Source organism: Cetorhinus maximus, chromosome 11, assembly GCF_964194155.1.
Source record: "Cetorhinus maximus chromosome 11, sCetMax3.hap1.1, whole genome shotgun sequence".
Taxonomy (NCBI): domain Eukaryota; kingdom Metazoa; phylum Chordata; class Chondrichthyes; order Lamniformes; family Cetorhinidae; genus Cetorhinus; species Cetorhinus maximus.
This window is the reverse complement of record NC_135889.1, coordinates 18,833,571-18,846,398: the sequence shown is the minus strand read 5'-3', so window position 1 is coordinate 18,846,398 and position 12,828 is coordinate 18,833,571. Positions and strand designations below refer to the sequence as shown.

At 38.6% G+C, this 12,828-nt stretch overlaps 1 protein-coding gene across 1 annotated transcript in view; it reads right to left on the bottom strand.

The window, feature by feature from the left end:
- LOC144686417 (receptor tyrosine-protein kinase erbB-4-like) overlaps positions 1 to 12,828 on the bottom strand; it is a 974,945-nt gene that overhangs the window by 400,141 nt on the left and 561,976 nt on the right. The window contains exon 6 of the mRNA XM_078551583.1: positions 10,219 to 10,337. Within this exon, the coding sequence (XP_078407709.1) occupies positions 10,219 to 10,337 (119 nt within the window). The remainder of the gene's footprint in view (positions 1 to 10,218; positions 10,338 to 12,828) is intronic.

Sequence of the window (12,828 nt, the reverse complement as noted above, 5' to 3'; positions counted from 1 at the left end):
CAGATTATTTAACAATTCCTCATCTGGGAAACAAAATACAGTAAAGCTAGTGTCTGGACAGTTTTAGGAACTATTTAAAAGAATGCTTGTACTTTCTTAGTTGTTGACACAAGGACCCATAGGTGAGACAATGGACCAGTGATACTGTAATACGCTTGAAATGGGTCAATGCTACTGCAATGAACGTGAAAAGTGTCAATGTCATTGTAATGCACTTGGAATGGGTCAATGTCACTGTAATGAATTTGAATTGGGTCAATGTCACTGTAATGAACTTGAATTGGGTCAATATCACTGTAATGATCTTGAATTGGGTCAGTGTAACTATAATGAATTTGAATTGGGTCAATACAACTGTAATGAACTTCAGTTGAGTCAGCATCACTGCAATGAACAAGAATTGGGTCAGTGTCATTGTAATGAATTTTAATTGGTTAATGTCACTGTAATAAACTTGACTTGGGTGAATGTCACTGTAATGAACTTGAATTGGGTCAGTGTCACTGTGAAGAATTTGAATTGGGTCAGTGTCAATGTAATGAACTTGAATTGGGTCAGTGTTACTGTAATGAACTTGAATTGGGTCAGTGTCATTGTAATCAACATGAATTGGGTCAATGTTACTGTAATCAACATGAATTGGGTCAGTGTCATTGCAATTAATTTTAATTGGCTCAATGTAACTGCAATAAACTTGAATTGGGTCAAAGTCACTGCAATGAACTTGAATTTGGTCATTATCACTGTAATGAGCTTGAATTGGGTTAGTATCACTTTAATGAACTTGAAGTGGGTCAGTGTCACTGTGATGAACTTGAATTGGGTCAGTGTCACTGCAATGAACTTGAAATGGGTCAATGTTACAAAAATGAACTGGAATTGGGTCAGTGTAATGTAATGCACTTGAATTGGGTCAGTGTCATTGTAATGAACTTGAAGTGGGTCAATGCTACTGTAATGAACTTGAACTGGGTCAGTGTCATTGTAATGAATTTGAATTGGGTCAATGTTACTGTGATGAACATGAATTGGATCAGTGTCATTGTAATTAATTTTAATTGGCTTAATGTAACTGCAATAAACTTGAATTGGGTCAATATCACTGAAATGAACTTGAATGGGGTCAGTGACACTGTAATTAACTTGAATTGGGTCAGTGTTACTGCAAAGAACTTGAATTGGGTCAGTGTCACTGTAATTAACTTGAATTGGGTCAGTGTCACTGCAATGAACTTGAAATGGGTCAATGCGACAGTAATGAACTTGAATTGTGTCAGTGTCATTGTAATGAATTTCAATTGGCTCAATGTCACTGCAATAAACCTGAATTGAGTCAATGTCACTGTAATGAATTAGATTTGGATCAATGTCAGTGTAATAAACCTAAATTGAGTCAATGTCACTGGAATGAACTTGAATTGAGTCAATGTCACTGCAATCAACTTGAATTGGGTCAGTGTCATTGAAATGAATTTGAATTGGGTCAATGTCATTGTAGTGAACCTGGATTCAGTCAGTGTCACTGCAATGAACTTGAATTGGGTCAATGTCATTGAAATGAACTTGAATTGGGTCAATGTCACTGTGGTGAACTTGAATTGGGTGAGTGTCATTGTAATGAATTTTTAATTGGCTTAATGTCACTGTAATAAACTTGAATTGGATCAAAGTCACTGTAAAGAATTTGAATTGGGTCAGTGTCACTGTAATGAACTTAAATTGAGTCAGTGTCACTGCAATGAACTTGAATTGGGTCAATGTCACTGCAATGAACTTGAATTGGGTCAATGTTACTGTAATGAACTTGAATTGAGTCAGTGTCACTGCAATGAGCTTGAAATGGGTCAATGTTATGAAAATGAACTGGAATTGGGTCAGTGTCATAGTAATGAATATCAATTGGCTCAATGTCATTGTAATAAACCTGAATTGGGTCAATGTCACTGTAGTTAACTTGAATTGGATCAGTGTAACTGTAATGAATTTGAATTGGGTCAATGCAACCGTAATGAACTTCAATTGGGTCAATGTCACTGTAATGAACTTGAATTGGTTCAGTGTCATTGTAATGAATTTTAATTGGTTGATGTCACTGTAATGAACTTGAATTGAGTCAGTGTCATTGTGAAGAATTTGAATTGGGTCAGTGTCATTGTAATGAACTTGAATTGGGTCATTGTCACTGTAATGAACATCAATTGGGTCAGTGTCATTGAAAAGAATGTGAATTGGGTCAGTTTCACTGTAATGAACCTGAATTGGGTCAGTGTAACAGCAATGAACTTGAATTGGGTCAATGCTACTGTAATGAACTTGAAATGGGTCAATGTTATGAAAATGAACTGGAATTGGGTCAGTGTCATTGTAATTAATTTTAATTGGCTTAATTGTAACTGCAATAAACTTGAATTGGGTCACTGTCACTGTAGTGAACCTCGATTCGATCAGTGTCACTACAATGAACTTGAAATGGGTCAATGTTACAGTAATGAACTGGGATTGAGTCAGTGTCATTGTAAAGGATCTTAAGTGGCTCAATGTCACTGTAATGATCTTGAATTTGGTCAGTGTCACTGCAATGAACTTGAAATGGGTCAGTGTCATTGTGATGAATTTGAATTGAGTCAATGTCACTGTAACTAACTTGAATTGGGTCAATGTCACCGTACTGAACCTGTATTGGGTCAGTGTCATTGTAATGAACTTGACATGGATCAATGTTACTGCAATGAGCTCGAACTGGGTCAGTGACATTGTAATGAATTTTAATCGGGTTCATGTCAATGTAATGGACTTGAATTGGGTCAGTGTCATTGTAATGAATTTGAATTGGGTCAATGTCACTAATGAGCTTAAATTGAGTCAATGTCACTTTAATGAACTTGAATTGAGTCAATGTCACTGCAATAAACTTGAATTGGGTCAATGTCACTGTAATGAACTTGAAATGCATCACTGTTTCTGTAATGAACTTGAATTGGGTCAATGTCATTGTAATGAACTTGAATTGGGTCAATGTCACTATAAGGAATTTGAATTCACTCAATGTCACTGTAATGAACTTGTATTGGGTCAGTGTTACTGTAATGAACTTGAATTGGGTCAGTGTCATTGTAATGAACTTGAAATGGATCAATGTTACTGCAATGAACTTGAACTAAGTCAGTGATATTATAATGAATTTTAATCGGGTCCATGTCAATGTAATGACCTTGAATTGGGTCAGTGTCATTGTAATGAATTTGAATTGGGTAAATGTCACTGTAATGAACTTGAATTGATTCAGTGTCACTGCAATGAACTTGAATTGAGTCAATGTCACTGTACTGAACTTATATTGGGTCAGTGTCACTGTAATGAACTTCAATTGAGTCAGTGGCATTGTAATTAATTTTAATTGGCTCAATGGCACTGTAATGAACTTGAATTGGGTCAGTGTCACTGCAATTAACTTGAATTGGGTCAATGTCACCGCACTGAACCTGTATTGGGTCAGTGTCATTGTAATGAACTTGAAATGGATCAATGTTACTGCAATGAACTTAAACTGGGTCAGTGACATTGTAATGAATTTTAGTCAGGTTCACGTCAATGTAATGAACTTGAGTTGGGTCAGTGTCACTGTAACAAATTTGAATTGGGTCAGTGACACTATATTGATTTTGAATTGGGTCAATGTTACTGTAATGAACTTGAATTGGGCCAATGTCATTGTAAAGAATTTGAATAAGCTCAGTGTCACTGTAATGATTTTGAATTGGGTCAATGTCAGTGTAATGAACTTAAATTGAGTAAACGTCACTTTAATGAACTTGAATTGAGTCAATGTCACTGCAATAAACTTGAATTGGGTCAATGTCACTGTAATGAACTTGAAATGGGCCACTGTTACTGTAATGAACTTGAATTGGGTCAGAACAAAAACAGAATTACCTGGAAAAACTCAGCAGGTCTGGCAGCATCGGCGGAGAAGACAAGAGTTGACATTTCGAGTCCTCATGACCTTCAGCAGGGTCATGAGGACTCGAAATGTCAACCCTTTTCTTCTCCGCCAATGCTGCCAGACCTGCTGAGTTTTTCCAGGTAATTCTGTTTTTGTTTTGGATTTCCAGCATCCGCAGTAGTTTTTTGTTTTGAATTGGGTCAGTGTCATTGTAATGAACTTGACTTGGGTCAATGTCACTGTAATGAATTTGAATTCGCTCAATGTCACTGTAATGAACTTGAATTGGGTCAATGTCACCGTTCTGAACCTGTATTGAGTCAGTGCCATTGTAATGAACTTCAAATGGATCAATGTTACTGCAATGAACTCGAACTGTGTCAATGACATTGTAATGAATTTTAATCGGGTTCATGTCAATGTAATGAACTTGAATTGGGTCAGCATCATTGTAATGAATTTGAATTGGGTCAATGTCACTGTAACGAACTTAAATTGAGTCAATGTCACTGCAATAAACTTGACTTGGGTCAATGTCACTGCAATTAACTTGACTTGGGTCAATGTTACTGTAATAAACTTGAATTGGGTCAGTGTCATTGTAATGAACTTGACTTGGGTCAAAGTCACTGTAATGAACTTGAATTCGCTCAATGTCATTGTACTGAACTTGTATTGGGTCAGTGTCACCGTAATGAACTTCAATTGAGTCAGTGGCATTGTAATTAATTTTAATTGGCTCAATGGCACTGTAATGAATTTGAATTGGGTCAGTGTCACTGCAATGAACCTGTATTGGATCAGTGTCATTGTAATGAACTTGAAATGGATCAATGTTACTGCAATTAACTTAAACTGGGTCAGTGACATTGTAATGAATTTTAATCAGGTTCATGTCAATGTAATGAACTTGAGTTGGGTCAGTGTCACTGTAATGAATTTGAATTGGGTCAGTGTCACTGTAAAGAATTTGAATTGGGTCAGTGACACTATATTGACTTTGAATAGGGTCACTGTCACTGTAATGAACTTGAATTGGGTCAGTGTCACTGTAATGAACTTGAAATGGGTCAGTGTCACTGCAATAAACTTGAATTGAGTCAACGTCACTGCAATGAGCTTGAATTGGGTCAGTGTTATTGTAATGAATTTGAATTAGGTCAGTGTCACTGCAATGAACTTGAATTGGCTCAATGCTACTGTAAGGAGCTTAAATTGAGTCAGTGTCACTGCAATGAACTTGAATTGGCTCAATGCCACCAAACGGAGCTTAAATTGAGTCAGTGTCACTGCAATGAACTTGAATTGGGTCAATGTTGCTGTAATGAACTTGAATTGGGTCAGTGTCAGATATTAGTTCTGACGATGTGGAGTCTGTATGGGTAGAGCTGAGAAATGCTAAGGGGCAAAAAACATTAGTGGGGGCTGTACATACACCCCCAAACTGTAGTGGTGATTTTGGGAATGGCATTAAACAGGAAATTAGGGATGCATGCAATAAAGGAGCATCTGTAATTATGTGTGACTTTAATCTGCATATAGTTTGGGCAAATCTATTTAGTGACAATACCGTAGAGGTGCAATTCCTGGAGTGTGTACAGGATGTTTTTCTGGATCAATATATTGAGGAACCAACTAGAGAACAGGCCATCCTAGACTGGGTATTGTGTAATGAGAAAGGAATAATTGGCCATTTAATTGTGCGAGGCTCCTTGGGGATGAGCGACCCTAATATGATAGAATTCTTCATCAAGATGAAGAGCGACGTAGTTGATTCTGAGACTAGGATCCTGAATCTTAATAAAGGAAACTACGATAGTATGAGGCGCGAGTTGGCTATGATGGATTGGGAATTGTTACTTAAAGGGATGATGGTGGATAGGCAATGGCAAACATTCAAAGAGCGCATGGGTGAACTGCAACAATTGTTTATTCCTGTCTGGTGCAAAAGTAAAACAGGAAAGGTGGCCAAACCATGGCTTACAAGGGAAATTAGAGATAGTATTAGTTCCAAGGAAGAGGCATACAAATTGGCCAGAAAAAAAAACAAGACCTGCGGATTGGGAGCAATTTACAATTCAGCAAAGGAGGACCAAGGGATTGATTAAAAAGGGGAAAATAGAATACAAGAGTAAGCTTGCGGGGAACACAAAAACTGACTGTAAAAGTTTCCAAAGGTATTTGAAGAGAAAAAGATTGGTGAAGACAAACATAGGTCTCTTACAGACAGAAACAGGGGAATTTATAATGGGGAACAAAGAAATGGCTGACCAACTAAATACATACTTTAATTCTGTCTTCACAAAGGAGGACACAAATAACATACCAGAAATGTTGGGGAACACAGGGTTTAGTGAGAGGGAGGAACTGAAAGAAATCAGTATTAGTAGGGAAATGGTGTTGGGGAAATTGATGGGATTGAAGGCCAATAAATCCCCAGGGCCTGATAATCTACATCCCAGAGTACTTAAGGAAGTGGCCCTAGAAATAATGAATAGTGGTGGTCATCTTCTGAGATTCTATATACTCTGGAACAGTTCCTACAGATTGGAGGGTAACTAATGTAACCCCACTATTTAAAAAGGGGGGGTAGAGAGAAAGCAGGGAATTAAAGACCAGTCAGCCTGACATCGGTAGTGAGGAAAATTCTAGAGTCCATTATGAAAGATTTTAATAGCTGAGCACGTGGAAAACAGTGGCATAATCAGACAGAGTCAGCATGGATTTATGAAAGGGAATCATGCTTGACAAATCTACTGGAATTTTTCGAGGATGTAACTAGTAGAGTTGATGAGGGGGAGCCAGTGGATGTGGTTTATTTGGACTTTCAGAAGGCTTTCGACAAAGTCCCACATCAGAGATTGGCATGTAAAATTAAAGCGCATGGGTAGTGTATTGAGATGGATAGAAAACTGGTTGGCAGACAGGAAACAAAGAGTAGGAATAAATGGGTCTTTTTGCGAATGGCTGGCAGTGATTAGCGGGGTACTGCAGGGATCGGTGCTGGGACCACAGCTATTCACAATATATATTAATGATTTAGATGAGGGAATTAAATGTAACATCTCCAAATTTGCAGATGACACAAAGCTGGATGGGAGGGTGAGCTGTGGGGAGGATGCAGAGATACTTCAGTGTGATTTGGACAAGCTGAGTGAGCGGGCAAATGCATGGCAGATGCAGTATAATGTGGATAAATGTGAGGTTATCCACTTTGGTAGCAAAAACAGGAAGGCAGATGATTATCTGAACGGCTATAAATTGAGAGAGGGGAATGTGCAATGAGATCTGGGTGTCCTCGTACACCAGTTGCTGAAGGTAAGCATGCAGGTGCAGCAAGCGGTAAAGCAGGCAAATGGTATGTTGGCCTTCATAGCCAGAGGATTCGAGTACAGGAACAGGGATGTCTTGCTGCAATTGTACAGGGCCTTGGTGAGACCAGACCTGGAATATTGTGTGCAGTTTTGGTCTCCTTATCTGAGGAAGGATGTACTTGCTATAGAGGGAGTGCAGTGAAGGTTTACCAGACTGATTCCTGGGATGGCGGGACTGACATATGAGGAGAGATTGAGTTGGTTAGGGTTATATTCGCTGTAGTTCAGAAGAATGAGGGGGGGTCTCATAGAAACCTATAAAATTCTAACAGGACTAGACAGGGTAGATGCAGGAAGGATGTTCCCGATGGTGGGGGAGTCCAGAACCAAGGGTCACAGTCTAGGATACAGGGTAGACCATTGAGAACTGAGATGAGGAGAAATCTTTTCACCCAGAGAGTGGTGAGCCTATGGGATTTACTACCACAGAAAGTAGTTGAGGCCAAAACATTGTATGTTTTCAAGAAGGAGTTGGATATAGCTCTTGGGGCGAAAGAGATCAAAGGATATGGGGAGAAACCAGGAACAAGCTATTGAGTTGGATGATCAGCCATGATCATAATGAATGGCGGAGCGGGTTCAAAGGGCCGAATGGCCTGCTCCTGTTCCTCTTTTCTATGTATATTTCTATGCACCATTGTAATGAATTTGAATTGGGTCGATGTCACTGTAATGAACTTGAATTGGGTCAATGTCACTGTAATGAACTGGAATTGAGTCAATGTCACTGCAATGAAATTCAATTGGGTCAGTGTCATTGAAATGAACTTGAACTGGGTCAATGTCACTGCAGCAAGCTTGGATTGGGTCAGTATCACTGCAATGAACTTGAAATGGGTCAATGTTATGGTAATGAACTGGAATTGGGTCAGTGTCATTGTAATGGATTTTAATTGGCTCAATGTCACTGTATTGAATTTGAATTGGGTCAGTGTCACTGTATTGAATTTGAATTGGGTCAGTGTCACTGTATTGAATTTGAATTGGGTTAATGCCACTGTAATGAAATTGAATTGGGTCACTGTTACTGCAATGAACTTGAATTGGGTCAGTGTCACTGTACTGAACTTAAATTGAGTCAGTGTCACCGCAATGAACTTGAATTAGGTCAATGTTACGGTAATGAACTTGAATTGGGTCAATATCATTGTAATGAATTTGAATTGGGTCAATGTCACTACAATGAACTTGAATTGTGTCAACGTCATTGAAATAAACTTGAATTGGGTCAATGTCACTGTAGTGAAATTGGATTGGCTCAGTGTCACTGCAATGAATTTGAAATGGGTCAATGTTACGGTGATGAACTGAAATTGGGTCAGTGTCATTGTAATGAATTTTAATTGGCTCAATCTCACTGTAATAAACCTGAATTGGGTCAATGTCACTGTAATGAACTTGAATTGGGTCAGTGTCACTATAAAGAATTTGAATTGGGTCAGTGTCACTGCAATGAACTTGAATTGGGTCAGTGTCATTGTAATGATCTTGAATTGGTCAGTGTCATTGAAATGAACTTGAATTTGGTCAATGTTACAGTAATGAACTGGAATAAGGTCAGTGTCAATGTAATGAATTTTAATTGGCTTAATATCACTGTAATAAACTTGAGTTGAGTCAATGTCACTGTAACGAACTTGAATTGAGTCAATGTCACTGTAATTAACTTGAAATGGGTCAATGTCACTGTACTGAAGATGTTTTGGGTCAGTGTCATTGGAATGAATAAGAATTGTGTCAATGTCACTGCAATTAACTTGATTTGGGTCAATGTCACCGCAATGAACTTGAATTGGGTCAATGTTACGGTAATGAACTTGAATTGGGTCAATGTCACTGCAATGAACTTGAATTGGGTCACCATCACTGAAATGAACTTGAATTGGGTCAATGTCACTGTAGTGAAATTGGATTGGCTCAGTGTCACTGCAATGAATATGAAATGGGTCAATGTTACGGTGATGAACTGAAATTGGGTCAGTGTCATTGTAATGAATTTTAATTGGCTCAATCTCACTGTAATAAACTTGAATTGGGTCAGTGTCACTGTAAAGAATTTGAATTGGATCAGTGTCACTGTAATGAACTTGAATTGGGTCAGTGTCACTGCAATGAACTTGAATTTGGTCAATGTTACAGTAATGAACTGGAATAAGGTCAGTGTCATTGTAATGAATTTTAATTGGCTTAACATCACTGTAATAAACTTGAATTGAGTCAATGTCACTGTAACGAACTTGAATTGGGTCAATGTCACTGTAATTAACTTGAAATGGGTCGATGTCACTGTACTGAAGATGTTTTGGGTCAGTGTCATTGGAATGAATAAGAATTGTGTCAATGTCACTGTAATTAACTTGAATTGGGTCAATGTCATTGTAATGAACTTGAATTGGCTCAGTGTCACCGTAATGAACTTGAATTGAGTCAGTGCCATCGTAATCAGTTTGAATTGGGTCAATGTCACTGTAATGAACATGAATTGGGTCAATGTAACTGTAATGAATTTAAAATGGGTCAGTGTCACTCTAATGAACTTGAATTGGGTCAATGTCACTGCAATGAACTTGAAATGGGTCACTGTTACTGTAATGAACTTGAATTGGGTCAGTGCCACTCTCATGAACTTGAATTAGGTCAATGTCACTATAATGAACTTGAATTGGGTCAGTCTCACTGTAATGAACTTGAATTGGGTCAGTGTCACTGTAATGAACTTGAATTGGGTCAGTATCACTGTAATGAACTTGAATTGGGTCAGTGTCACTGTAATGAACTTGAATTGGGTCAGTGTCACTATAATGAACTTGAAATGGGTCAATGTTACTGTAAAGACCTTGAAATGGCTTAATGATGCTGTCATAAACTTGAAGTTGGTCAATGTTACTTGCGGTCACATACAAAGCAATCGGTGTCCTTTGGCCCCGAACAGCCCCCCGCACATTCCCGATGGCAGCAGTCGCTAACAAATGGGCTGAAGCATCGCTCGTCACACTGCTGTGCACACACCGTCTTCGTAACTGCAAGGGAAACAACGCATGTTACTCCAAAGTGCAGCATTCTTTGTCATCCTTCTCTTCCAAGGGAAGAACTGTCCAACAATTCGATACCCGCTTATGCTATTAAATTATAGGCACGCTTTGCATAAGCAAATTACCAAGGGAATGATTCCACCAGAAAGTTCTTCAGGGTCCGGCATGTCTTGGTGAGAGATAAAATAACATAAATGTTTACCTCGCCTGGTCACTATATACCCTGCAGATTGGTAAAATAGTTTCTCTTCAAACTCTATCATGAATCAGAGTTTAACATCCAGACTGAACCATTACTGAAAGTAATGATGGAGCTTTCAGGAGAGTGACTCCTGCTCCTTTCACATGTCTAAACATATTCATCAACAGCTGCATGCCTTCAGACAAACCTTGATTTTTTTTTGTACACAAATCCATAGCACAAGCATAACATTTGTTTACCTCCAAATAAAGCAGCATCTTGGAAACAATTCACAATTCAGAGAAATAAACTGGAGAAATAAACATTCTTACTAAAGAGGAGCTTGTGTACAGGGGATGTGACAGGGAAAATTGAAGAATCTCTCAAATGCAGTTTAGCAGTAACTAAGTTACACCATGCACCTACAAACTGGGGATGGTTACAATATTTAGCAAGTGAATATGCCAGTCTAATCAGAGATCTGTGTACACTTCTGCACTGATGCAAAGTCCAATTGCATAAGTACAGTGGCAAACAATATTTAATATACCGGGGCCTAGTATACTATCATATCAAAACATCCTAACAGGATAAGGCAACTGACTGAGCGCTACTGATTGACAGTTTGATATAATGGAAGAAGCAGTTAGTTCAAGTTCACTTACAGTAAATGGCCAGCTCGCCTAGAAATTGCTGTGCTCCATATTGATTCAGGGACTCGCTAATCTAGCGAAGTGCAGAATCTTCTACTTCTCCGAATTGTGAACCTGACCTGGGATCTGACTGTATACTTTGCAGAAAAGCACTGTAATCCTGAGACTAATTGTTCACAGCTGCTGAGATGGAGTTGAGGCTTCTAAAAGCATAATTAAGAGGATCACTATGCGGGTGCAGGCAGAGATTAGGCACTTTAGGACTATCAGTTAGCAATGATCCATACACTGTATTCTTCTTCCCTTTTGTGCCATCAGTAATGGAGGATTAATACTCCAATTTTCATTATAAGCGGACAGTATTTTCACATTACAGACATCTTCTTCCACTCGCTTATTATACTAAGTGAACTGAAATATTGGCATTTTTCATTCTGTAAATTGAGCTTCACTCTATTGAGTTTTTACAAAAATTGTGCCTAACATACTTGTGTGCAGGAGCTTGCATGTATGTGCATGTGCACATGTGTGAAAGTGTTGTTTATCTGCTGCTGCTAGACAACTGTTTGACAGCCAGGCATTGCTTTAGCAATTTCTTCTTCTGATGATTCATCAGAGGACATGAAACCCCTGATGCAAGCCCATTTGTAACCAAGAGGTTCAGTGGTGGAAAGATGCAAGTTCAAATGTTGAGGATATGACATAGTAACTGAGAGTGGAATCCACTGTGGTAACTTTCTGAATGTTGTCAGTAATATTACTTTTAGATTTTTTTAAAAAAAACTTTACCAAAACTGTGCCTGATTATACTTTCAAATGATTATTAATGTGAACATCCATGTATTTGGACATAGGCACATGTGTATGAATGTACATATGTTTGTATGCATGTGTGTGCATGTATGGGCAAGTGCATATATATGCATATACATGCGCCAATACACTTATACATGCACACATCTATGTGGATGCATGTAGGTGTACTTCGATGTAGTCATGTATGTATGTGTATATATATATATATGCATCTATTTGTGTATATAAATATATAACATAAGAAATAGGAGTATGAATAGACTATCCAACCCCTCGAACCTATTCTGCCATTCGACATGATCATGGCTGATCTTCTGCCTCAATCCACTTTCCCGCCAGCTCCCCATATCCCACTCGCTGAAAGTCAAAAATCTATCTTGCCTTGAATATGTTCAATAATGGAGCGTCCATAACCCTCTGGGGTAGATAATTCCAAAGATTCGCAACTCTCCGGGTGAAGAAATATCTCCTCATCTCAGTCCTACATGATCGGCCCAATATTCTGAAACTGTGCTCCCGGTGTTCTAGATTCTCCCGTCAGGGGAAACAACCACAGTATCTACCCTGTCAAGTTCCCTCAGAGTCTTCCAATGAAATCAGCTCTCATTCTCCTAAACTCCAGAGAGTATAGCCTCAATTTACTCAGCCTGTCATCATAGAAAAATCCTCTCATCCCAGGAATCAATCGAGTGAATGTACACTGATCCGCTTCCAAGGCAAATTTATCCTTCCTTAGAAATGGAGAGCAAAACTGTGAACAACACTCTAAGTATAAGATCATAAGACGTAGGAGCAGAAGTAGGCCATTCGGCCCATCGAGTTTGCTCCG